General features: G+C 36.9%; 1 protein-coding gene and 1 non-coding gene across 5 annotated transcripts in view; both read right to left on the reverse strand.

The window, feature by feature from the left end:
- Window positions 1-26,871, reverse strand: part of LOC103151212 (protocadherin-15-like) — a 196,638-nt gene that overhangs the window by 83,138 nt on the left and 86,629 nt on the right. For all 4 annotated transcript variants that reach the window (XM_016681248.1, XM_016681247.1, XM_016681249.1 and 1 more), the window contains exons 16-19: window positions 18,234-18,366; window positions 16,727-16,806; window positions 15,074-15,167; window positions 10,807-10,935 (exon numbers count right to left, since the gene is read on the reverse strand). In XM_016681248.1, the coding sequence (XP_016536734.1) occupies window positions 10,807-10,935; window positions 15,074-15,167; window positions 16,727-16,806; window positions 18,234-18,366 (436 nt within the window). The remainder of the gene's footprint in view (window positions 1-10,806; window positions 10,936-15,073; window positions 15,168-16,726; window positions 16,807-18,233; window positions 18,367-26,871) is intronic.
- On the reverse strand, window positions 553-625 carry trnav-cac (transfer RNA valine (anticodon CAC)). The gene has a single exon. It is a non-coding gene; the product is annotated as a tRNA-Val (tRNA).

Genomic DNA, 26,871 nt, shown 5'->3' on the forward strand with positions numbered 1-26,871 from the left:
AGAAGCCGTAATGTTGGCTGGTAACAATCGGAATGCATTATGGGAGATGTAGTTTGTAGTCAATTCGTGCTCAAAACCTATTTTAAGTCAATCATCGGCCTATAAAATGCTGGGGGGGGGGGCACATGTGGCCCGCAGGCCTATGTGCATTACACCATAGAACTGCCAATTGGTAATTGAAGTAAAGTAGCTTCGATTTCAAAGAAGCCTACATTGAAGTCGATTGGCAAATGAACCATCACCAAAGAGGAAGGCTCTTGTTGTCTCACTGCACCCTAAGAGATGCATAACCTACAAAAATCATTTCTGTCTAGTTTTGAACCAGAGACTTTTTGCGTGTAAAGCAAACATGATAACCACTACACTACAGGAACTGAACTTCTCTGCTTTGTTTCAGTTTGAGGTTCCAAAGTTGATGATGTGAGATACAACACATGAAAATTTCAACTAAGGCTTGCACTCAGATGCCTGGATTCAGAGTATAGACCATGACACCACAGAGCCCTTGTTGATCTTTAGTAAACACCTGTGATGAATAGAACATGCAAAATCTGTTTCTGTCTGGTTTCGAACCAGAGACCTTTTGCGTGTGAAGCAAACGTGATAACCACTACACTACAGAAACTCATGCTCTTTGTGGTGTTCCTGGTAGATGATCCAAATTTTGTCAGAGACTAATGTCAATGATGGGCATGGTACAATGTCAAATACTTATACCACAGATCCTCTCAGAGAGCACAGTAACTTGGTGAACAAACTGTCAGACTTATACTTGTGCCTAATTTCACATTACAGTCCATAAACTAAGCCTGGGATCAAAAAATTGTATTGAAGATGTTATTAGCAGAGACAAATGGTTCTACAGAGACTTGGCTAAATGGCTAAAAAATAAAATCAATACATACAAATAAAAAATGGTTCTAAAATAAAATGAACACATTAAAATAGAAAATATCTCTGAAATACAATCAACACTTGAAAATTAAAAATGGTTCAAAAATACAATTAACACTTCAAAATACAAAATCTCTGGGAAATAAAATATTATGTATGTTGTTTTGAAAAACATTAGAATATAAGCACTTTTATCAAATCTTCATTGTGGTAAGATCATGTGGGTTCTTCTTAACTCCATGGGAACTCAACAGTTTGTAAGGTAGGTGAGTTAGCTCAGCAGGTTAGAGCACGGTGCTGGTAATGCTGAGGTCATCGGTTCAAACCCCATATGGGGCAATTCATGTGTAAGGTATTTCAGACAATCAATACTTCAAAATAAACAAGGGTTCAAAAATAAAATCAACACTCTAAACTAAATGAGGTTTCAAAAATAAAATCAACACTTTATAATTAAATGGTTCAAAATCAACACTCTACAATAAATGAGGGTTCAAAAATAAAATCACTCTACAATAAATAAAATCACTTTACAATTAATTTTATTTTTGAATCATTCAATAATAAAATCAACAGTTCAATATGTATAATGTTAACTGTTTCTGTCTGTTCAGTCCATAAACTAAGCCTGGGATCAAAAAATGTATTGAAGATGTCATTAGCAGAGACTTGGCTAAATGGCTAAAAAATAAAATCAATACTTACAAATAAAAAATGGTTAGGAAGCATTACAAACCTTTGGTTGAAATGGCGCGTTAAATTCAAGTCTCCATTACAGACCAGAGAAAACTGAAGAGAATGCAACGTTGTGTTAATACATTTGAGGAGCCGGTAGTTTATCTTGAGGAAATAAATGACGATACAAAAGTTAATTAGACTGTAACATGCGCAGTCCGCTGCTCAACCACTGCGGACTGTGAAGAATTAGAAACCGCTGGAAGTAACTCATCCAGCGGATTTAACAAATGGAGCCTTCTGGGTTCACGTTACCCAGGAGAGCGGCGCTCTGGAGGAGCTGCATACGTAACAACTGTCCGTTTCGGAGAAGCGAAACCACGCAAAAATAAATAAATAAATAAAAATCCTGGTAAAAGCGCACACCGGACCACGCAGGGTAAAACACTTAGAGTTCAGTTGATCTGTTTGGATCAGACAGATCCAACTGGCTGATGAATTAGCGCAGATTTTTCTGCAGATGGGAACCAGGAGGAAGTGCGTTCAGACCCCAGCGGATGAAGTGATGCTAATTTAAGTAAAGTCGCTTAATTTAATTTATTAAAAGTTATTGGGGCCTCAGTCAGTGGTTTTTGTCACTACGAGAAAATGTAGATACATTTATCTGCTTAATCTGTGATGGGATCTGGATTCACGGTGAATATTAACTAAACCGCATAAAATGCGACTAAATAGCCGATGTTAATATGATTGTAATTTCACGGATAAAAATAGTACATGACCGATTTTTTTTAATGTTGTCGGTCAAGATAAGGGATAAAAAAAAGTCTAGCGCGACCTGCCGCCCTGACACCAACTCACACACATCTTCATTCACATTCTTACTTGTAAATCCATTTTTCTTTTCTTGGACGTTTTGATGTTAGCTTGTTGATGTCTCAGTCTTATTCGCTGGGAAAATCATTAAGCAGTTTGAGGTGACTCTGCTGCTCTCTAGTGGCAAGAAGCCGTAATGTTGGCTGGTAACAATCGGAATGCATTNAGAAGCCGTAATGTTGGCTGGTAACAATCGGAATGCATTGTGGGAGATGTAGTTTGTAGTCAATTCGTGCTCAAAACCTATTTTAAGTCAATCATCGGCCTATAAAATGCTGGGGGAGGGTGGGCGGCACATAAAATGACATGGCGGGTCACATGTGGCCCGCGGGCCTTGAGTTTGACACATGTGGTCTACAGGAATAGAATCATTACACTGTGTGCATAATTATTAGGGAAGTCCTATTTTTGAGGATTATTTTTATTAATCAGTAATTACAGTGCTCTGTTTATCCAAAATGTTAATAAAAGCTTAACCGAAGGTAGTAAAAGTGATGTTTTGACTTTCTTAGGAGAATATCTATGTGGGTACAAATAGAGAGACAATTTTATTGAGCAGAAATATATATATTAAAAAAAACACGTTTTCCCATCTCACTTTGTTTTTTTACTTTCATCTGTTTAATAGAGAATTATAAACAAACAATTTAAAACTTTCAAATAAACTAATATTCCTAAAAATGACGATATGGTCAGAATACTCGCTTACCTAATAATTGTGCACAGTGCATGCTCCCATACTTTCTGCTTCTGTTTACTTTTGCAGAACACACTAAGCTCAACTGACCTAGCCTGGAGGGGAGTAGGACAAGGTCATGCAACCAGCAAAAGCTGACATATTTTTATTTTCTGTTCCTTTGGATGACTAATTATTCTTACGACTAATTGTGTTACAGTTCCAACTTTACAAACTCCAATTCAGACCACCTGTAAACTAACACACACAATGACCAGCAAATACCATATTGTCCAACAATAAAGCAAACTGTACTATATTTGACTATTTTTTTAAAATCAAATTTCTTTACCACGACAGCTGCACTGGCACTCGCCCTTTTTGAATGAATAAAACGTTTTAAAGGTTTTGATGTAGCATCTGCAGCCAGCGATGAGACCAAATATATTCGTGACCTAACTTATACAGATTGCACACTGCATAAGTTTATTACTAATACTGTGCAATCTGTGTAGCATCTTTTTAATGTAATCTCCTGCGAACACAAATTGTAAGCTTCAATCAGACAGCACATTGGTATGTGTGCTCTCTATCCTTCTGTCCTTGCATTTTTTCCCCCAGAGGTTGTGGAGGTATTTTACAGCAAAAATCTAAACTTCCACACATTTAATGAAGCAGTACTTTCAGTTTTAACTTGATAAAAAATGTAGTACAATGTCCTCCTCTCTGGTTTGTTACACTTTTTGAATCTGGCTGTCCTTCTGTGACTGCTCTGCAGTCAAACTGATTTCCTCTGCACATAGTCTTTTTCAACTAGTAAAATAAGGTGGAAAGAAAGTGACAAATTGCTGGCTGGTGTTCCTCTCCACCTCTCTGAATGTTCATCCTGTGCAATCAGCACTCTGACAGCATTAAAATGGATGAGACCGGAGCAAACGACACATTAACACGGTCTTGTGTGCGGGGCTGAATCAGGTGTTGCTCTCACCAAAAGCATGAAGACTTAAAAAATAATTACTTCACTTGCTTTTAAGTTAAGAACACTATGTGCTGCACTACACTAAACACATAAATGTGTAACTTTGTGAGGACCTATTCACGTTGTAGCCCTTGTTGATCCTTTTAGTCTGACACTAATTCAAAAGGCTCTTTGATGCTTCAGATCTGGTTTTAGGGGTTGGCAATTCTTTTGTCAGTAAAAAAAAAACGCTGGCCAATATTGTTCATAATACCTTGAAAGCAAAAGGAAATTAACAAGCACATAGTGTCAACTGATGACGAAAATAAGGACAAGCTCTATTAAAAGTTGGTGGAGCAGGGTTGTGAAATTTAAGACAAACAAGAAAAAAATATAGTGGAGACGGCCGCATTTCATCATCAAACAGTAATTAAAGCAAGCTGTGCATTGCATCTGATTCCTTTGGGGACTCTACGGCAAAGGAGCAGGGACAAACAGGAAGGGCAAACTTTTAATAAAAAGGAAACTAAAAAAAGATAACATGCCGGTAAGAAAAGTAGTTCAAATGTTATCAGCTAAATCACTGCATTATTATTTATATAACTGGGAAGCCCACCTATCCAGAGATTTATTTATGTAGCATATATTTAGCTGAGATACCTAAGCTGAATGCTACTTGACTAGCTATTGGCTGCCATTTGCAAAGCAGCCAATCAAGAGTTGCCATTTATTGGTCTTGCTGCTGATTGGCTTTAGCTCCAACAGTACAGGAGACTGTAGATGTTAGGTTCTGTATTTATGCATAATACTGTAAGTTATAGTTGGTTTTTGGACTAATAAATTTGGCAGGTATAAGCATTTTTAGAGGAGCTCCCAAATATTCCCAGATTTTAACTATTTCTGTGCGCCTGCTGTACCCAGGGTCCACCGTACGTAACACATGTGTTTTAAATACTTTTTTAAAAAGAGGGAATAAAAAGCAAAATGATAATAAAACTACTGCATAATTGTACTTACTTAAATTGAAAACAAAGTCATTTGCTCCTGGTTGTAGGAGCTTAAGGACCAAACACAAAAACTGCCCAAGAAAATCTACCTGGTGATTAGAAGTTCATGAAAAAAGCAACCTCACCATCATCTCCATTCATATTTACAATCCACTTACTCTGCTTTAATGCAGCAACTTGCTTTTGCGGTGACCCATTTTGTACATTTCCTCAATTTTCATTCATTAAACTTTTAATCCATCTCGCGCAGTAATTATTTGAATTAGTGGAAATTAGACAGTGTCTTGGCAGTGCTCTGAGTGAGGAGTCCTCCCCATTTGATTTGTATTCAGTGACTCATTGCCATCCGGGGGGGAAACTGTGTTAGAAATTTAATGGGGCATCCAGCTTTTGTGTGATTATCATGGGTTGTTTGGAAAAGGGAGATAATTGACATGCGGACAGTCATAGAGGCAGAAAGTAAATCAGGAGAGAAGCTGCAGGCTGATTTGGAAGCTGCCTTCAGTTTTTACTTGGTATAAAGTATCGCATGCAGATTTGCATTAAAAACAGGCGACGCAAAGAGTTTTGGAATCCAAATTTGAGAAGTTGAGGATGAATTTGGAAGTGTATAGTTAAAGGACGACTCTTTTCTGAGTGACAGCCACTACACACAATTATATTTTTATTCATATCCATATCCAGTAAAAAGCAGCAGACATTTGAAAGCTGGCACTTGGGATGATCTATAACGCATATTTTGTAGACGTTCACAAAGACACAGAAATATGTTGTGTCTTTGTTTTCTCTGAAGTGCTTTCTTCCAGCTTAATTTTGATTTTCTTTTAGAGGCCTTTATGAATATGTTTATGAAGCAGGATATGTTTTGTCCACAGTTGGCTGAAGCAAAATGGGAGTTTACTGAACACTGTGACTGAGATCTGCTAATTTAACAAAACAATGAAAAAAAGTTTATTTAAACAGTATTATCTGGCTTTTAATGGGTCGTTACTTGTTTTTTTGGATTTGCTATACAACATTTTCAGTATAATCTCTGAATTAATTTACAAAATTAATGAATGAATGAATGAATGAATGAATAAATGAATGAATGAATGAATGAATCTCCAATTGACTCAGGAAGGATACAAGGGAATAAAACGTCCTGATTGTAACATCCCCACTGAAAACCACATCTCCTGTGATCAACTCTTGCCAGCTTATGTCATTTTTGATAATGTGACGCCTGTTTGCCTGCATCACACAGAAAAACAAGTCAATCTATAATTTATGTAACTTTGACTGCTTTTAAGATTTCACATGAATTTCTAAATGCATATAAAGCTTTAAAGGCACATGGAAACATGCTATCAATGTTTTATAATTGAAATGCTGTTTTTTGGAATGTTGGCTTAACTCTTCTTGACAAATTAAAATCTCAAAAAATAAAGGAAAATATTATTTTATAGACTAATAGACAAATAAAAATGACACCAGATATTAAACTACAGAAAAGGCAACACGGGGCTTTTCTCCAGCGCCAGATTTTTACAGCATTAAATTTTCTAAAATAAATTACATTAATCAAAGACTGGATTATTCACCTCTTGTCAAATACTTCAGTGTGATTTGAGTTTCTTGGCTGTGCATCTAATGATGTGTGCTTCTTTTAAATAAACCCTTCATCTTTCATCTCTCCTTCACCATGTTTTTCACAGTTTCAGAAGTATAATTATAACACCAGACAGTTAACAGCCTCGAACATAATGGAAATAATGTCTAATCTGCCTTATGTCTGTTGCTTTTCAACACAGTGTTAAAAAAAAATCTATAAGTCTGAAATTTCTACTATCCATACAATAATTACAATGACTGTTGCAAGTGCTAATGCGCCTTTTCTTTAAGGTCACCCTCTTTTCTTTTTTCCTCATCACATTGGCATCTGTGACTTTAATGTACAGAGAAAACTGCAAGACCAATACACAACTCTGAATTACATAGATTTCCCTGATGTCATTAAACACAAATGTGTTCCACCGATTGAACCATAAAGTTTTTCAAAATGTTTACACGTCAACATAAGCTACACAAGGAAGACTTAGAAATCCACTTTATATGCGGTTAGTTCATGTGACTGTTTCTCTACATGAATTCAAACAATTATTGTTTGAACAATTATTTATTTAAAAGCCTTTTTAAATAAAAATGCTTTTGTTAGCCTTTTTATTTAAATTAGTTTAAGACCAAAGTTGTTTGATAATAATCAGAATGGCGATAAGGAACAAATGTTTCTTTTCACGTTCATTGCTTCTAACAGATCTGCCCAAAAATATTTATAAAGTGAACTGACCTTATGAAAGGATTAATATTCGAAACCTTTAACTCTATTGATCAAGTTACACTCTTGCAGGCTTCTCTCTCCATCCTGTAGCAAAGCATCCCCACAGCATGATGCAGCCGCCACTGGAAATGTTTTCAGGTCAATGTGCAGGTTTTACAGTTCTTGGTTACCTAACATACTGTATGTGGGCTATTTACCCATTAAGTAACCCCTGAAAGTAATTGACTATGCTGTTTTTTATGTTTTTAAAGTAAAGGGTCTTAAACATAAATGCACCCCACATTTTCTGATTTTATTTTCTCCCCATAGTTACACACTACTCTGTGTGTCTAACACATAAAATCCCAATAAAATACAACAAAGTTTGTGACGCATGAAAGCATTTTGAGGTACATTTGAACTCATTAAAGGATTTAATGAATATGGCATATAGCACTTTTTTTTTTTTTTTAAAGAAAAACGAAATGGAGATTTCGGCTAGAGCATTTTAAATTTTTATAACTGCACTTAGTTTGAGAAGTCTAAACCCTTCCCGATCTATACATAAAAAAGTGGAGGGACAGACTGACCTTGTGCAATCATCAGCATATTCAAATTAATGCTATTTTCTGTTTTTTTCCTTTATATGAAAAGGATTCAATTATCGAAATTAAAGTAATTTAGGCTCCTGCAAAATAAGGGTGTGGATAGATTAATGAATACAATTTGGTTTAAGGACCAGAGCTTTTATCTCCAGACAAGTTTTCAGACCATAAAGACGTACTTTGTTATTTTTTGAAAATCTCAGGAAGAGAGCGGAGGAACTGTCTGTGCAGCAGAGATAAGCTTTCCTTTTCTTTTGAACTTGAGAAAGCTGTCTCTTCCTCACACTTACCTGGAACTTGTCTACATCTGCTATATGTTATTTCCTGTCAGGTATTCCTTTTTTCTTTGCTCTGTCTTTTATTGCAAGTCCACCAGCAGATTTTTTTTCTTTTGCTAAAGCGATGGGAATCCAGAACTTAACTTTGGGTTTACCAAAGTATTGAAAAATGTAGCACAGCTGTTGCTAGCCTAACCGGTTCTCTTTAGCCTTTGTTTATGAAAGCAAATTCACAGCTTTAGTTTACAAATTATATTGAATTTAATAAAAAAAAAAAACCTTGTTACATTTTATTCATAGTATTCCATTTGTTAGATACTTAATGTAGTTGTAGGATACCTTTTCCTTTTCCCAGACATTTTGCTACTCAAAAAAATGGTCAGGAATCATCCTCGTCCTTCTGCAGGTTATTTCATCTCCACTGGATTGCTCAATTTTGTGTGTTTTTTTCCACAGGCACTCAAAGTCTTCCCATAGCCTTGTAGATTATTCTGTCATGCTTTACCATACGTTGATCTCTAAAGTAAAGTAACGTCTGCAAATTCATTCAGAAATACGGTTAAACCCCCAGGTACGAGCCCTGGTTTGGACTGACGCCCAGAGTCGTGCCTTTCCCGGCCCGCTGAGGGATAACGCCGTCTGTTTTTCTTTGGAATCCGTCCAAGGTTCCTTGAAAGGCAGGAAGTTCAGAACTGGAATGGTTTCAAGTGCCCTCTGTTCAGATCAGGCGTGGCTTATGGATGTTGCATTTGGCCCAAGACCAAAAAGTGGAGTGAAAGTAAAATATTACAGTGCCTGGAAGATATTAAGCGTTTTCTGGATTTACAAACCTTGTGCTCAAAAATAAAGGAAAGTGATTTAACTTTTAAATTTAGAACCTACTGCTCAACTTGTTCAAAATCCCATACAAGGGTGTGCAAGGGGTCAAACATTTAAAACAGGAATAGTCCAAGTGCTGAACTGCTGATTAACATTTAGAAACTGGCAAAGAGTCAGATGGATCAAAGAACCCATGACACCAATGTACAAAGGCTATAAATTAAGCTAGAAGTAAATCCAAGTAAGCACACATCTGAAGAAGTGTCTTTAGACAATCAGAGCTGATCAAAGTGTAAGATTCACCCATGAGCCTCTTAAGGAAAATAGGCCAGTCAGTGTTAAGGTCTGGAACGTGATGTTTTGTAAACACTTTATGCAGTGATTTTGAATAATGGCAATTGTTTTATATATTCACTTGATATTTAAAAAAGATTTAAGATGTTGCCACACCTTCTTCACCTCAGCTTCAGTTTTATGTCACGAATAAACACAAAGTTGCAAATAATTGTCCAGTGGAAGGAAATGGATAAATTTGTTGCAGAATTCTTTACAAATCAAAATCTGAAAGGTGTGGTGTGCTAAAACCACACCTTTCCAACCCCCAACAATAGAGTCAAAAGAAGACCAATCAGAACTTCGTGTAAAACCTGCAGATGAAGACCAGGGCTTCTTTCCAGAATACACGGAGTTGCAAAGCTTGCCGCCCAAACGCTCAAGCAAACTTATGTAAAATTTATCTTTGGTTGTCGCAGCAAATGAATGTAACCAGAGGGTTTAATTAAAGTCACTGTAACTATTTCTGTGAAGTGTGAGCACCTGTTTATTTCATTCCTTTAGATGTGCTGAAGGAGATACACTGAGGAGAATTAGCAGTCTAATTAATGCAACAAATTAGCATAACCTTGCTTTAATGTAGGTTAAAAACAGACAAACGTTAATTCCTGCCGGAGCTACAAATATATCGCTTTATCTTGTACAAATCAGGAAGACAAATTAGGAGAAATTACTAATCTATGCATAAGCTTTAAATAGCTGTGTGTGTTTAACCATAGCTGCTCACAGTCTCACAGTTCCCACGTTGCTAAGCAGTAAGATATTGTTCGTAAGCTAATTGTGCACAGAATATTTTTGGCATAAGTAATTTTGAGTAAACTTTCTGTTTTGACAGCATTTATTTACTTCCGTCGCTACTAAAGATTGAGATAATTTGTAAATCCATGTGAGAGTAATGCTTTGAAATGATGGTAAATACGTGCTCAAAATGAGGGTGTGTGTAAAAGGCAACATTCTACAAAACATTATGCCTTTCAGTCCTAATAGCCACGTTTCAAATCCCAACAGATGGTTAAAACTCCAAGAAAATGATTTGTGCCATTTCCACTGTAGAGCGAGCTGGACCGTGTCATATGAGAAATGATACAGACAAAAAGTAATCTGTCATTGACTCGGCCCCCTGCTAGGGTTTTAAATTGTGCAATCAGGGACTTGTTGAAACAGTCAGATTAATTTTTCTTAATTATCATGTTTTTGTTCAAGTGTCATTATTAAACGAACAAATTATTGCTCATTAAAGAAGCTTAAACAAGTACACAGCCTTGCGGGAAAACACAATCAACACATCGATGTCCTTTGTTTTCACACGGGGACCTCATTAAAGAAGCAACTGTGTTGTTTTTAGCTTCCAGGATTTGTCTTGTACGCAACGGCGGATCTCCTTACCACGATCTGCCCAACGAAGGCGTTGTCCTGCTCCTCGGTGACGGTGAGATTCACCGGCAGTGAAGAGTTGAACACCGGATCGTTGTCATTCACATCAGTCACCACCACGTTCACCACAGCAGTGGAGGTCTACAAAATGACACAAACGCGCACATTTATAAAAAAATTGTTTGCTTGATTCATTGAAGAGTTCTTCGTCAAATATTTTGAAACCCAATAGTAAAACACTTTCCTAAGGACTGCAGGGACTGAACCTTCAATGAGCGCTTGGATCTTCCACAATGGCTCTTAATGACTTTGGGTGAAAATGACAAAAAAAAAACCAACTAATATTTTTATATATACTGCAGATATAAAAATAAATTCTCATGGAATAATTACATAAAACAATGTCTACTTGTTTGCAATGCAATTATATCCTTTAATATGGTGTAAATACTGTAAAACAGGTATTTTTAATTATCCAAGGAGGTTCTGATACCTGCCAGTAGCCTTTTGCATCTCTGCTAAAAGTCACATTGTTTCTGCTGAACATGCAAAAATGTTTCTAAATGTGAAACTGGCATCATTTTTACAAATATTTTTGCAGTCCTTAGAACAGCAAAAGGTTAAAGCCGATTGATTCACAGTCTGGAAAGTTCACAAGAGAAGCATTTACCTACATCAAGCTGTCGTACAGTAAAGTTTAAATTGCACCTAGCAAACAGCGTCTTTACAGTAGAATAGGCTCAGTGCGCCAACTTGTATAGTTCTCGTCCTCTGGCAGTATGACGGATTCACAGGCCAAACAGCCAATTAGGCACTTTGTAGTCTGACACTCTCCCTACAGGACATTTAATATTATGAGAGACAAACAGGTGTGTATGTGTGTGCACAGACAACCCAAGGCCTTTTGGGCGATACTGATTAATGGACCAGTGTAATGCATCTATGCTCCAGTTTTCTGTTCTTCTTTTTCTATTTTTCTTTTTCTCTGAATGGTCTTCTGTGGCTGCCCTGTTCAAACCATTCTTCTCTTTCCTAAACTCTACACTGCCTCATTCTCAATATATAATGCAGCCCCCAGCAGAAAAAAAAATGTTTAAACTTCCTTCACCCATTTTTTTTTTCAACTTTATGTCCTTTGGGACTCAAATATAATGCACTCATCATCAAGCTCTAGAGACTGGGTGAGAGACTGCATGTTAACAAGTTTGTTTCAAGACCTATTTATAGGGAAGGAGAAAACCATAGGGGGTTCTTGAACACCTCTGAAATCTTTCTCTCTTTTCTTCCCATCCATTTAACTCAGTTTTGCATGGATGTCTATGATACAAGGTCAGGAACATTATTATGAATTTTATCCCATTAACATCTCCATATATATTCACTGACACACATATGAGGAGATTTTATTTATTGAAGAAGATAAACGTTTTGATGCCTGACTAACAGATGGATTGTGAAGGGAAGAGAAACCAAAAGGGTAAACTAACAAATGAAAACAAGCAGGGGGAAAAAAAAGAGAGCAGCGGATTGGTTACACTTAAGTTAACAACACAGAGTGAGACGGAGGAAAAGACTCGGGTGATATGTGATCAGTTTGATAAAAGAAAGTCAATCTTCACCACCTGTGAAGATCACCAGTCGCTATGATCATCTCAAAAAGATGGTGATATTGAGAAGCAGTTGTTTTTAAAAGGTAAGAACAGTTCAAAATTCAGCTTCTTTTCTTGTTTTTTTTTTTTCAAACCAAATTCATAACTGCAGAGCTGCAATGAAAAACAGTCCCCATTGTTATTAAGGATACATCTTTTCATCTTTGGTGAATTAATTATTTCGATGAATGATTAACAGGTAGATGGAGAAAGGAGGAGAAAAGCAGTATAATTAACTTCACCCAACATCTGCATGGATCAATGCAAGATACAAACGTATTTTTAAAAGAAATATGGAGAATTATTTATGACTTTTTAACGTACTCTTTGATAAAAAAAAAAGTACTAAAGTATGTGATAAACCACTGACAGTTTAAGTGATTTACAAGTGCCATAAAATGGATCCCCTGCTCTCCAGCATCCACTTGCATCTTGGCAGGATTGTAATATCGTTTAGAAAAAAGCTTTTGCTCCATCAGAAAGGGGAGAAAAAAAGGCGATCTGAGATCCTTGAAGTTATGTACCCCAAAGAGTAGAGACATGTAATGGGGGCTGTAGCAGAAAAACGAGTGATGAAAATGAGACACAGTGTTTAGATGGTAAGGAGATGGTGAATAAGGAAATGCAAAAAAAAAAAAAAAAAGCCAGTGCACAGTGACCACAGGGGGTATTCTGCAGTTTCCCTTCCAAGGGAGGCATAGAAACATCTGAAAGATATGTTGGCAGAGATGCAAAGAGAATTTTAACAAAAAATTGGAAAGTAAAGAGTGAATTAGTGCCACTGATATCCACACTTTATAGCCAACAAATACCCAATTGTAGTACCGTATTCTCCGCACTATAAGGTGCACCTAAAAACCTTCAATTTCCTCAAAAGTTGACAGTGCGCTTTATAATCCGGTGCGCCTTATATAAGGACCAATATTGAGCCACAGCAGGTCTAGCAACTACGGTAAGCAGCCGCCGACTTCATTTTCCCCCGTAAAAGAAGAAGCGTGTGGTGCATGCTGGGATAGTTGTCAGAACGCTGGTTTGTTAATAAAGTTTGACTGACCTATCTACCTACCGACCGTCTATAAACAGGTCATCTGCAGGTCATTTAGCACCACGTTTTCCACCAACATGCTGTGCGTGAACGGAGAAGGGTGACCATCGTCCGGCCACGCCCCGGCCCAGTCGCGGAAGGCTTTCCTCGCCGACCGGAGTTGGACTGTTTTGTTGATCTTCACTTTAGTGCAGCTCCATCTAGTGGATGCATAACCTAACTCCAGCCTCTACTGCAGCGTCTATTCTGTGCGCCTTATAATCCGGTGCACCTTATATATGAAAAAAGTTTTAAAATAGGCCATTCACTGAAGGTGCGCCTTATAATCTGGTGTGCCTTATAGTGCGGAAAATATGGTAATACAACACACTTTCCTTAAGATTTAAAATTATACACAGCATGATGAAATAGCCAACAATTGTGATTTAAAGAGAAAACAGAATTTTTAAACTATGTTCAGAGTTAAAGCATTTCTAGATGAGGTCAAAGGACCACACACTCGGCCATTCACAGGATGTTAAAGAAAACTTGACTCTTCAGACCGCGCCACCATCATTCATTACTGCCTGGTCTGTTTCTGTTGCTCAAATGCCCACAGTTGGCTCTTTAACAGCGTTCGTACTTTGACTGGTCAAAGAAGGGTCAAACTTATTATAAACTTGTAAATCTAGTGGATTTATCTGAGGAAAGGTTTCTGTTTGCTGCCTGATGAGTATCACCCACTGACAGACGTAACAAAGAGAGAAATACGGTCCGTTTTTCACCTTGTCAAAAGTTGTAATTTTAAATATGTTTGGTATGTTAGAATTCTAGGGAGACAATGACGACGTCGTATTAGGAAGCTAATGAGCAACACTGATAAACCCAGGCAGTGTACTCACACACGGCGGTGAGGTATGATGTAGCAACACATGGTGTCTAGAGGAAGATAGGATTTGGCCAAAGGGTTGCTTGGAGACATCGCTCATTTGTAGAGTTGATGGAAAAGTCAATGAATGAGTTAAGACAAGGGTCTCAGTAGACATGTGGGTTTGTACAGGATATTGTTGGAAGCAGATGGCTGAAAGGGATGGTATTTGTGAGACAGGAATGAGCTGGTTAGGGGAAAAAGAAGTTTGGATAAGTTTTGCAGGGATTACAGCAGAAAGGTGCCATAAGAAAAAGGTGGATGAGAGAAAAAGATTTAAGCAAAGGAAAAAGAAAGATTCACAAGTGAGACTTGTTGAATTAAAGGATTTGGAAAAAACCTCCAGGGGGATGTCAGGGGGCAGAACAAAGCAAGCAAAAGGAGGAGGATGGAGACTCCTCTGTAAGATGAAAACCAGCAGTGTCTGAAATACAAGTCATTCTATATATTTTCTCCTAAGCTCTTTTTAACTTTTTTTTTCTATAATTTACTATTTTCATAAAGGACAAGTATTTCCAAAACTGCCTTTAATGATCCTCTTTCTACATAACACAAAAGGTGTCGTTCGCAGCAATTTGCTTCCAACGGTTGCTTGATTTTGATTTTGCTCAACGGCTGTAGAACAACTCAGGGAAGGAGAGACAGTTAATATTGGTGCGGCACAGCTGAGTTTCTTACTCCATCTGGGCGTCCATCTGAGGCGGTGACAATCAGGATATAATGATCCAGAGACTCCCTGTCCAAAGGCTTGTCCAGAATTAAATACCCTGAACTGGAGAGAGACGACAAACACATCGGATTGACGTTGAAGGTAAATGCTTCGAAAAAGATCAGAGCATGAATATAAAAGACACCAAACAATAGAAGTCATCAGTAAAAAAAAAAAAAAGGCAAAAGACAAAGCAGGGCAAATCAAGATACCATGGTGTAGAATACTGAGTTTAATTTGATGAGAAGTTTCTGTTCAAAAGTCACTGATTGCTTATCATGTGCAGCACTCCTTCTAATTTCATGCATTTGCAAGATTTGTTTGTATGCAAATACAAGATCAAAATGAGTTGAAAACCAAATGCTTAGACTTTTTTTGCAGTGCCTTCCAAAGTAATTCATACACACTGAACTTTGATAACACTTTTGATAAATTCTAATGTATCTTAGGGGGAGTTTTATGTTTTTGAACAACACTAAGCAACCCGTAATTATAAAATGAACGAAATGCTACAAGGTTTTCAAACTTCTTCACTGAGAAAAAAATTTGAAGAGTGTAGTACACATTTTTATTCGGCCCCTGCAATCTCAATGTCTTTGCTCCAATCGCAGCTGCAAGAATATCTGTTGACATTTTTTCAAACCTTGCCATGGATTTTCACTTGAAATTGGTCATGGACTTTGACTGGTCCATTCTGATATACAGCTACTGCCATGCTTGAAGATTTACTTTCCCTATATTCTCCAGTTGTTTTTTTTTTTTTTTTTGTTGCATCATAAAATAGGTTTTCTCTGGGACTGAGAAAACAGTAAACATACTGGAAACTATGCATCCTTCCTTCAACATTACAGCCATGAACTGCTTTGTGTTGGTGTATCATTAAGAAACCCCAATAAAATACATTGAAATTATGGTTGCAATGTGACAAAAGGTGAAGAAGAAGGAGAAGAAGAAGAAGAAGTGGGTATGAGTCTTTTATTTTGGAAGGCACTGTATGTAAATGGCTTCTTGGGAAGCTGCACTGGACAAAAGCCTCTCCAGCAGGAGGTGTGTTTTTTACTCTGATTATGGGTAATTTAGAAATCCAGATGGCAGCTCATGCCTTTCCTTTCTCCAACAAAAACACCCTCCTGGGTGCGGTCACTGTAATAGACAGAGATGTATCTTATAATACAAGTTTGTACTCATTGTGCCACTGTGTGGAAAACACAGCTGAGGTACTGCAACATTTGGGCTTGTATTGGAACATTGTCTAGCTTCACAGTTAGTGAATGTTTGAAAATGTTTGAAAAATCTAAAAAAAAAAAAAAAAAGAAGGATGATGAATAAAATTTACCCTCCACCATTATGGGATTCTGCCCTTCTTGAGTTTATTAAATGGTTTATTTATACCTTTAAATTGTAATTTTGTACCCAACTGTTTACCTTTTCCACCCTCCCTTTTTCCATTATTTAGCTACGGATAATTTTCTCGCTCCTCCCTTCTACAAAGTTGACAGCCTGTTACTAGTTGCTCTCATTTCTTTTAGCATTTATACACTATATCCATATTTTTTCTGAAAGCACAGCCACTTTTCAGATATAGGCACCTAAATAAAACTTGATCACATTTTATGACTTACCTCTGCTGCAGTGCAAAATTTCCATTAATATCTCCACTGTGGATTTTGTAGGTTATAGGATCCTTCTCTCGATCCACTGCCTTAAAAAGAAGCAGACAGTTAAACATGTTTAAAGGCAGACTGACAGTGTTTTTGCACTTGTAATTTTGAGTAGTACCACCTGAGTGGTACAAGAAGAAGGTATTTGGGGCAGAATCTGTGCATTTCATGGTACTTTCCCCTATGTTGCAGAAAATGTACGGGAGAACAAAATGATAAAACAATCATGCAGACTTGCAACTTGCAAATTGGTGCTGATTGGAGCATCCTTTATTGCCCAAAAATTAATATTTTGGATTCATTTCTTGAGGTAATTATGCCTTGACTGCCACTCTGTAAACACTTAGACACAGTGAAAGATGGAATACAGGCATCATTTGCTTAAATGTTCATATCTATCCATGTATTATGTTATTTTTAAATAAAAAGTTAAAGAGTAAATTCATCTGGAGAACACTTAATATCAAAGATATAAGTTTTCCACACCAAATCCAACACACCCTAGAAGTAAAAGTGATATAGATATTTTGCTTATGATCAATGAGACAAGTCAGGAGGCTTAAATATTAAACACAAATTGCAGCAAAGGCAACATTTGTGTAAATGAATATAATGAATAAAATCCTATATGTGAAGCATGGTGATTGGAGTGTAATAATTTGAACTTGTATTGTTTCTTATTGTCTATTTAACCTTGAAATACAGAAGGAAAATGTCAGCTTGGCATAGTGAATAACGCTCAGTAAGTGGATATATATATCGTACTATATCCTATTTCTCCGTAAATCAGTATGATTTTTGTTTGGGGTAAATTGTACTTTTAAATTGATCTTAAGGCTTATTGTGTTTTTAATCATTTTAACCAGGTTTTCACAGCTAATTTTGATTTTATCATAAGAAAAATGTTGTTTTCTGCTATGGCCTTTGTATCTCCATGAACAATTGCCAGGACACCTGAATTAAGCAGTAACATAACGTTGAAAATTTGTCCTTTGAACAGTCAGGAATTATTATTCCTTTGAGCCAAGATGCTGGAGGACACAATCAGCAATTACTAGCGTTCCATCAGCTGGTGTTGATTTGCTGACAGTGTTACTCCTACCTTGGCAAGCACTTATGTGGTTACCAAGGGGTAAAAGCAATGAGCAGCTAAGTTAATTAAAAAGGGAAAACAAAAATGACATTTAATTATTGTAAGAGTTTAAAAGATTATCATACTTAATGAATGAAACTTTCATGTGGTTAAGCCTAAGGCGATGCATTAATGATCAAAAAAGCTAAAAAAAAATGGAAAAAGTCCAAAATATTTTTTTATTTATTTTTTTTTGTTTAAATCTGAACAAGCAGGCAATGCAATGTTTCAGCCAATGCAGCAAAGATTTGATCAAACTCTTTTTGTTGTTCTTCACATTGCGTGTGTGTGTGTGTGTGTGTGTGTGTGTGTGTGTGTGTGTGTGTGTGAGTTTACCTGCAGATTAAGAAGTGTAGCACCAGTCCTCATAGCTTCACTGATCTCAAGGTTGTATTGTTGGCGAGGAAAGCGAGGAGGGCTCTGGTTGTTTGGGGGCAAAACTTCAATATATACTGTTGTAATGGAAGACCTGAACAGAGTGAGGAAAGGTGAAAGACAAAAGACTATGAGGTATAGCAAATGGAACAGATAAGGATAACACTTACACACAGACAGAGTGCCAGCTACAGAGTGTCTGCTAAATTAACAGCAGCCCTAGAGGAATATTAGAGGGGAAAAGGTGTCAAAGAAATAGGAAAATAAAATTGTAACAAAGCATATAAGGGACAGTGAAACAGACTGAACAACCCATGATTTAAGATAAAAAGGGCTTTGCAATTTGTTTTCTGGCTGTTACTGTGTTTAATCAATAAAAACCTAATGTCAGCAACAGTGTAAGTGACAAAGAGTTTAAATAGACGGGGCTTTACAAAATTTTTTTTTTCTCTGGACTGCTCAATAGATGAGCTATCTATTGAGCAGTCTTGCAAACTTCGTCTGGTGTTTCAGTGACTCAGTTTTCCAACGGGTGGTGACCTTTTAGTCAAAGAACATTTTGATGTAATCCTGCTGAGTGAATGTGGGTGGAAACAGTTTGCCCTTTGGGGCCACTTCGTTATTTCAGCTAACAATTTTGTTTTAGCTACTTATTTTTTATTTTTTTTATTTTATTTGTTTTTTGCAATTGCACATAAAAACTTTACACTTGCATCACAGCAAAGTTTTATAGATTCTGTATGGAATTAGAAACACCTGTGTGAACTTGAATTTTTTGTCAAAATATTGCGATGTATTTGTAGTAACCTTAGTAACAGAGGGATTGCAGAAAAGTCAACAAAAATGTCCAGGAGGAGCAAATGCTGCAAGTTATAAACTCAATCAGATCAGCTGAGATTATTTAGATAGAAACTATTGAATCTACTTTGAATAATGAACTCAGCATAATGTACTCTTTGATAACTTTAATTGGAATGCATGTGTGATTGAATTTATCTTTTTTTTTGTTAAAGTGCTTTGAGATGACATTTGTTGTCAAGTGGCACTATATAGTAAATGAACTGGATAGAAGTACAATCAATAATTGTGTGCCACATTTATTTTTTAATATACATTAACAGGAAATTCACTCCACAATCCAAATACTCCACACAAAGAAATAGAACAAATTAGTCCTGAAATCAACTTATGGCCATCAAAATGGAATGACAAGTATAATGGGTATCACACAGAAAGGAAGCTCCAAAAAGTCATTTTAGGTCAAAAAGCTAATTTAAAAGTTTTAGTATTTAAAAGGAAATCCTTCCATCTGTCAGTCCAGGTTATTATAAAATGATTTATTACTATTTGATGGACTATAGAGAGTGTCTCATGGTCAACTTATCACATAAGGAGAATGTCACAGAAGGTGAAGATTTGTGTGTTGTGACTCAGTGACCATGTGACTGACCAGTGAACCTGTCCAACTGGTCCTGGTGCTGGCACAGAAACCATAACTAGTTGGTCCCTTGAACCACTTTCACTCTTTTTTTTTTACCTTCACAAATTTATTTCAACAATGCATTAAAAAATAAGGTGTTGCACTTTTAGCTTTAGCCATATTGAGATAGAACCACATTTTTCATCTGCTACAGTAGAAAGAGAATGAACCAGCCATGACCTGGTGATTCTCAGGATTTCTAACAGAGGAGTAACACATGTAATCAGCAAGGCTGCCTAAGAACCATGATTACTCAGAGAGCTCAACACCTTCATTAAAAATGTATTCACTGAGAAAGACATTGACGTGTTAAATACTTATTTTCCTGATGTAATGTTAACAGTCTATGTTTCAAATTATCGCTAGCCTCAACAGGATTGAAAGAAATAGGAGCATCCATTAACACTTTATGCTATTCCATTTGATAAAGCAGTATACAGACAGTGTCTTAATAAGGTACAAATCAAAATATGTTTTGGTGTTATTGGATTTGCAAAAGAAAATTAGTGGAAGGGAAAAAGGAAGTCATATTGATTTTCTATTTCACAAGGCATCAGTAGACAAAGCATTTGGTTGAGGACTTGACAGGTGATCATTTCACTTTGGGAAATAAAGACTTAATTGCATAGTATTTACTTTCCCCTCTGATAACCAACTCAAACAGTTCAATATGCTCTATTCACAAACATTTTCCTTCACTACTATTCCCCCCAAACAGAATGTCTTATTTTGCGCCTAATGTTTTTCTTTTGTAAAGATTACATTATCTAACTGATAAATTCTAATTGGTCCATAAAGAAATAAAATCGGAATGGTTCATAAATGAACCTTGGGAGAGAAAACTGCAGTGACATGGGAAATAAGCACTGAATTACATACAGAGAAAAATATAAAGTACATATCTTAGTAATAATATTTTCAAGATGAATGCATATTGAGAGGCTAGTTTCATATGTTGCTAAGGTGCAAGTTTGGGAAATTCCTTCACACAAGCTGGCAATAGATTTCAATGTTTCTGGGGGGGTCAGGGGGGTCATTCTATGCAGACTGATCATCAATTCTGTAGATATTCAGTTAGATACAAGTCAGGTCCTTAACTGTGTCAGTCTAGCGTTTCCTTGACTGTGTGTTTGGGGACTGCTTGGAAATAAGCATTCCTTTCATCTTCAGACTCATATCAAAAACATGTTACATTTCTCCTTTGATCCTTTCTTCAAGCATACGGAGTCTGCATGTATATTATGTTCTATAGGACAGAACCCACTACAATGTGTACACCTGCATTTCTCATTTTTTGGCATGGTGTTTTTTGGGATGATGTGCAGAGCCACTTTTCCTCCAAACATGGTGTGTGCATCAATATCCAGTGATTTCAGCTTTGGCCTCGTCTGGCCAGACTATATTGCCCGACTGGTTGTCCAAATCTTCTGCAGCAAATGCTGCAGCCATTGATTTGTAGAATGAGCATGCATGGAGGCCATTGCATCTAGTGCGTTATTTGTTGTTTAAAAAAACATGTCATACTTTAGTCAGACACCTTTCACTGATAATAAGTTAACAGCAACCCTGCTGAGTTTGTTTAGTACATAGCAGCAGGATTCCTTTTAAACACTGACAGATTCCAGATGGTTTCTTGGGTTTCTATTCCTTTTAGAACGTAGTTTACCTAATGTGGTATTTTGTTTTCTCCTTCTGGAGCTGTAGTTTCCCCAGAGCGCTCAGCAGAGACCTGGAGCTGCTGGTACCACACTAAAGAACGGTTCTTCCTCGTTAAGACAATCCGCAAAAGAATAGAAGGAGCTAGATGAAGACACAGCTTGTTACCTACATGGTAACGTTAGCCCTCCATGTTTATTTTGTCCCTGTGCCTGATTACTAGCTCTGACTTCTCTTTGTTTCCCCTTAATTCCTCCCGTGAGTCTGTATCCTCTATGCAAGATCATCTGGACTTCCTCGATCAAAGATTCACTCCTGCAATATCAATTGGTCTCATCTCACCTCTAGCATTCTCTACCCTTCTCTTCATCATCTTCATCATCCTGCAAATCACCTGTCCGCCCTCCAATGTTACATTTTGTGTTTCTGCTCCTGCTCACGTCTCTAGCTTTCCTCTCCATTCCTCATTCCAAGTCTCCAGCGTCCTTGGCCCTCTCGGTTCTCACAGTTTCAAGACTCACAGCTCCAAAACTCTCCTTCCCGTCTGACATTCACCACTCAGCCAACAACCGCAATTCTACTCGCCTCTCCCTGGGGTACATCATCCTCTTCATCAATAAATCCTCAGTTCCTCACCATCATTGCATTTCAACTTTTATATTCTGTTACTTACTTCTCCATCTCCTCAGAGTGATTCCGTTGCCCAAGTCTCCAGCCTCTCACCTCAGCTGTCATTCCTTACTCATTGTTATCATAAACCTTTTAAAATCTCTATTCGGTGTCCTGAAGTGAGTCAGAAACATAACAAAACCCATGACAGTAGTAGTCCACCTTGTTATGCAGAACCTTATTTTGTGGAGTAATTTAATTTGATTTCTTTGTGTGTGTGTGTGTGTGTGTGTGTATTACGTAGGCTGTTGTCGACTTTAGGTGTGAATTTTCTTTCAATGACCCCCATTAGAAATGATTAAACTGAGAAAAATGTTGACATGACAAGTTGTACTTCCTTTGAAGGCTGTAAACTTTGTCTATGATTATTTTGAACTTGTAGGGGAGAGTGACCTTGATGAAATTTTAATGTATGCTGATAATACTCCCAAACTATATCATGGCTTTGCTCTTAAGGGAGGGGTGGGTGAATGAATATACAATTTAGAACTTCAGGGCTTCCAAAACTTTTGTAAAGATGGATTAATGTGTGAAATGCAGCACGCCATGCAAGTCATGGCCACTGCTGGAACAAGCTAGCAACACCCTTGCATTAAGTTCTATCAGTCATTTAACAGTGTATATATGTGAATGAAGTGAACAAATCAATTTTAACTCAATTCTTAATTGTAGAACTAAAACATGCCAATACATGTATCACTCTAAAATAGAATTACTTTTATATTCAGGAAGGCTAACAGCAAAACACAATTAGGGCTGTGCAATGTCACCACTTGTGTTTGGTCAACTTTTCATTTCTGTTTGCTGGTGTTTAGTAATTAAATGGATATCAAGGTAAGATTATGTCACAGACCCAATGACTGTTTTTAGAACTTCTTTAGTTTTACTTTTTTGAAACATATTTTGTTATTGCTTTGTTTATAGTTTTGCAATTTCCCACTCATTTTCAACAATGTAGGACAATACTGGAACATGACCTCTTATTGCTAGTCTGGCTTTTTAATCTAACAACTTTATCTATTCTACATACTTTTTTTTCATTTATGATTAAAGTATGAAAGCCCTTCAGAATAATTTACTGTTAGCGATGTGTGAGACCAGACACAACGTCTCTTATACTTCTGGGAAAGTGAAACTCAGACCAAAAGAAATGCAGTGACTCTTGTCTTGACGATGCCTAACAAGAAGAGGACATAGCTCATTTTGGATCTTGACCCATAGATTCAATAACATTGCCAGGGGAGAAAGATATTGATTTGTCATGCTGGTTATGTTTTCTGCTGAGATAAACAGTGGGTCTGGGGAAATCTGGTGACAATCTCTGAGCCAATCACTGGAACCACCTCAATCTGCAGTGCTTCACATTTTATTGATTTGATAGCAATATTTGTCATACCAAGTCCCGAAGAAGAGAGGCATGTGTTTATCTTCTGCAAACACCATAGGATAGTTAGTTTTATGTTATATTGGACATTCAGAGGCAAAATACAGAGATTTTAAAAGATTATTAACGGATGTTAAAAATTAATTTAAGTCCCTTAACACTCCAGACATGAGTTTGGCTAAACTGGTGGATTTTATGCGGTGAATCGGGTGGATTCAGTGTTGTTGAATTCAGAACCACTACCACGGTTATAAGAACCTAATAATCAGCTGACTCCTTAGTACACAGGCTTTAGAGTAGAAGAGCTCATTTTATCCCATAATTTGAAAGTTTTACAGTTTAAAGACTTGACAATGTTGCATTTTTTTTTTTTACCATAACTGAGATTCCATCAGGGAATATGCTAACATTCACTTTCATCTGTGTATTGTTATTTCCCGTGGGCAATGATTAGGACGCAGCTTTGGGGGTTTTACCTTCTCCCAAATGCTTAAATAGCTTTATATCCATACAGATGATTGCAAAAGGGAAACTGATTTATTCTTGTTTTCGGAAGACACTGCTTATTAGCTGTCTGAGATGCTCCACTGAATTTGTTTGTTTTTTAGGCTTAATATTATCATAAATAGCATTTCAATGATGCTTCAAAGTCACTTCTTAAAAGGCGAGGAGGTGGACAAATTCTCTGGGTCCTTATGAAAACAAGTCTTTAAAAGATAAAAGGACAGAAAATGTGTAAATCAAGCATCACTTTAATTTCCTAGAGTTACCCAAATTCATTCTTATGAATTTTATCACCTCCTCACCCCTAAACCATATAAATACACATGTATTTATTTAATACTTTTTGACAAAATATCTATTATTGCTGTTGGATATCACATTGTTTTTGACAATTTACAAAAGACAAAAATATAAAATTCTGAAATCTGGAAATAATTGGTTTTAAACAATGGTTGAAAACACAGTCACCCTCATCTCAATCTTCACATGTGTGTCTATGTATCAAACTATTAATAAACATAGTATTACAGGAGAAGTTACCAAATAACTGCTGTTTTCTCAAACTAATAAGTAAGCTATATATTCAATTAATGCAATTTGTTTAACCGCCTTTCACTTTAAAATACTGTAATACTTCAATACTGTGAAGTATTTTTGTTTTTAGGACATGTTGTGAGAATCTGAAACATGCCTATTCCTACTTGTAGCCATTCCAAAAACGATTTGAATTACACGTAAAGTGACGCATCAAAGTCAGAAACGACAGCGTTAAAAATATTCCAACATGGAAAGGAGCACATCTTCAGGAAGCCAACAACGCAGCAGCATTTTGACCTCACCCATATGTCCCTAAAGCAATTCAAATGCCCGTACTCCTTGGTGTGAATGCTCAAAATAAAACGGTGTGAATCATCATTTAGCACCCCAAAATATGTGACAAAATCGCCAAAGTCAAATTCAAAATACACACTTCTAATCAGCAATCTGTGGCCTCTTCAGTGATGTTTGTGTGACACAAAGGTTCAATGAAAAGTTTTCTTAAAACAATTTCACCAAAGAAAGAAATAAAATCTTGATTAATTTTTCCCCTGTATTTTTAACTGATTACTGCTTTTGTTCTGTTTTTTTTTTTTCCCATTGGAAGGACTCGGCTTGTTTGTCCCATCTCAACGACAGTGTGGTAATAATTTACCCTTTTGTTCAGCTATTCCCCAAGAAAAACACTATAATTTAATCCATGCTTCAGGCATCAAAAACCAACATTCCTGGAGATTTTATTAACTGGTGTATGCTGTGATTTATATGCTTCAATGACAATAGTTCATTTCTTAAAAATAACCATCACTAAGCATGTGTGAAACATACTTTTCATTAAGTCCATATTTAGAAAAAAATCTTCACAATTAAAAGAAATACAGGCTTGGAAACATCAATCGTTCTGCCATTAATCTCTATAAAGTGTTTTACTTTTTCAATTGGCAGAAAGAGAAAGAGAGAGAGAGAGAGAGAGAATGCCCAGCATATGCTTCATTGAGAGTCTCTGTTCTGTAATGTTTCCTGTGCTGCATAAAACACTCTGGTAATCAAAGTCTCTGCCAAAACAACAGCTGCATCATTTTGTGGTTCTGTGCAGCTTGACTGGATTCTACTGGATGAACCGTTCAAAGGTTTGATTTATTCCAGTTCTGAAATATCGCATAGAAATTGCTAAAACTAAGAAAATCACAACTGAACTGTTCTCTGCCAGAGTTTTTGCAATCAAATCAATACAAGCACCACTTTAAAGAGCATTTGAAGCCGACGCTTTTTCCTGGACGATTGGAAAAAGTTTGTGGAAAGTCCTGCATTAGGGGCTTAGTGAAAGCCACTGTTATTTATTGATTTAGCCCTTGAAGAGAGGAATGAAATTTATTTGAATGCATTTTCTGCATTAGTTGACATTTACCCTTTTGGGAAATAAAAAGAAGGGAGCACGCTGGTATTTGAGTCACACCTTCCCATTTTTTCAATTCTAATATCATTTCACTCTGACTTTCCTTGCCAGAACATTTTATTCTGTAGAAATACGACTTCATCTAAAAGAAATGAATATCGTGTAAAAATGCAATATTCCTTTCCAGTTATCTCAAAAAGTGAAATGGTTAGTTTATAGAGATCCTTGGCACAGAATAAAATATTTCAAACTTTTATTTTTGTTTTTTGTTTTTTTCAGTTTTAACGATTATGGCTTACAGGTATATAAACCCCAAGATTTTGTCTCAAAAAAATTAGAATACCACATTGGACAAATCAAGAGTAACGGATGGAAAATGTGTACATTTCTATGCACTCAGTACTCGGTTGAGTCTCCACTTATATGAAATAAAGCGTCGAGGCATCGAGGTCATCAGCCTGTGGCGGTGAGTAGGTGTAACAGAAGCACAGACTGCTTTGATTGCTGCCTTCAGGTCATCTACCTTGTTGGCTTGTCTCTCTTCTTCCTCTTGACAACAAGCAGAAGATTTTCTATAGGGTTCAGATCGGGAGCGTTAGCTGGTCAGGAATACCATGGTCCTTGAACCAACCTTTGGTACGTTTGGCCGTCAGTGTGGGCAGGTGCCGGGTCCTGCAGGAATATAAATTTAGCATCTCCATACGGCTCGTCAGCAGAGAAGCAGGAGGAGCTCTAGAAATTCCTGGTAGGTGGCTGGTTGACTGTGGACTTCAGTGGCTCAACACCAACGAATGGCTGATGTTATCTCTGGTTCAGGACTGACTTTACATCACTCATCTCCAGTATTCATCTGTGTGTCTGGAATGGATTTTGCTTGACAGTCCTCTGACTGTTGCTGGTGCATTTTTTCAACCACACTTCTTTCTTCCACTCAATGTTCTGTTAATATGCTTGGATGCAGAACTCTGAACAA

The sequence above is a fragment of the Poecilia formosa genome, unplaced genomic scaffold, assembly GCF_000485575.1.
Source record: "Poecilia formosa unplaced genomic scaffold, Poecilia_formosa-5.1.2 Scaffold274, whole genome shotgun sequence".
In the NCBI taxonomy this organism is placed as follows: domain Eukaryota; kingdom Metazoa; phylum Chordata; class Actinopteri; order Cyprinodontiformes; family Poeciliidae; genus Poecilia; species Poecilia formosa.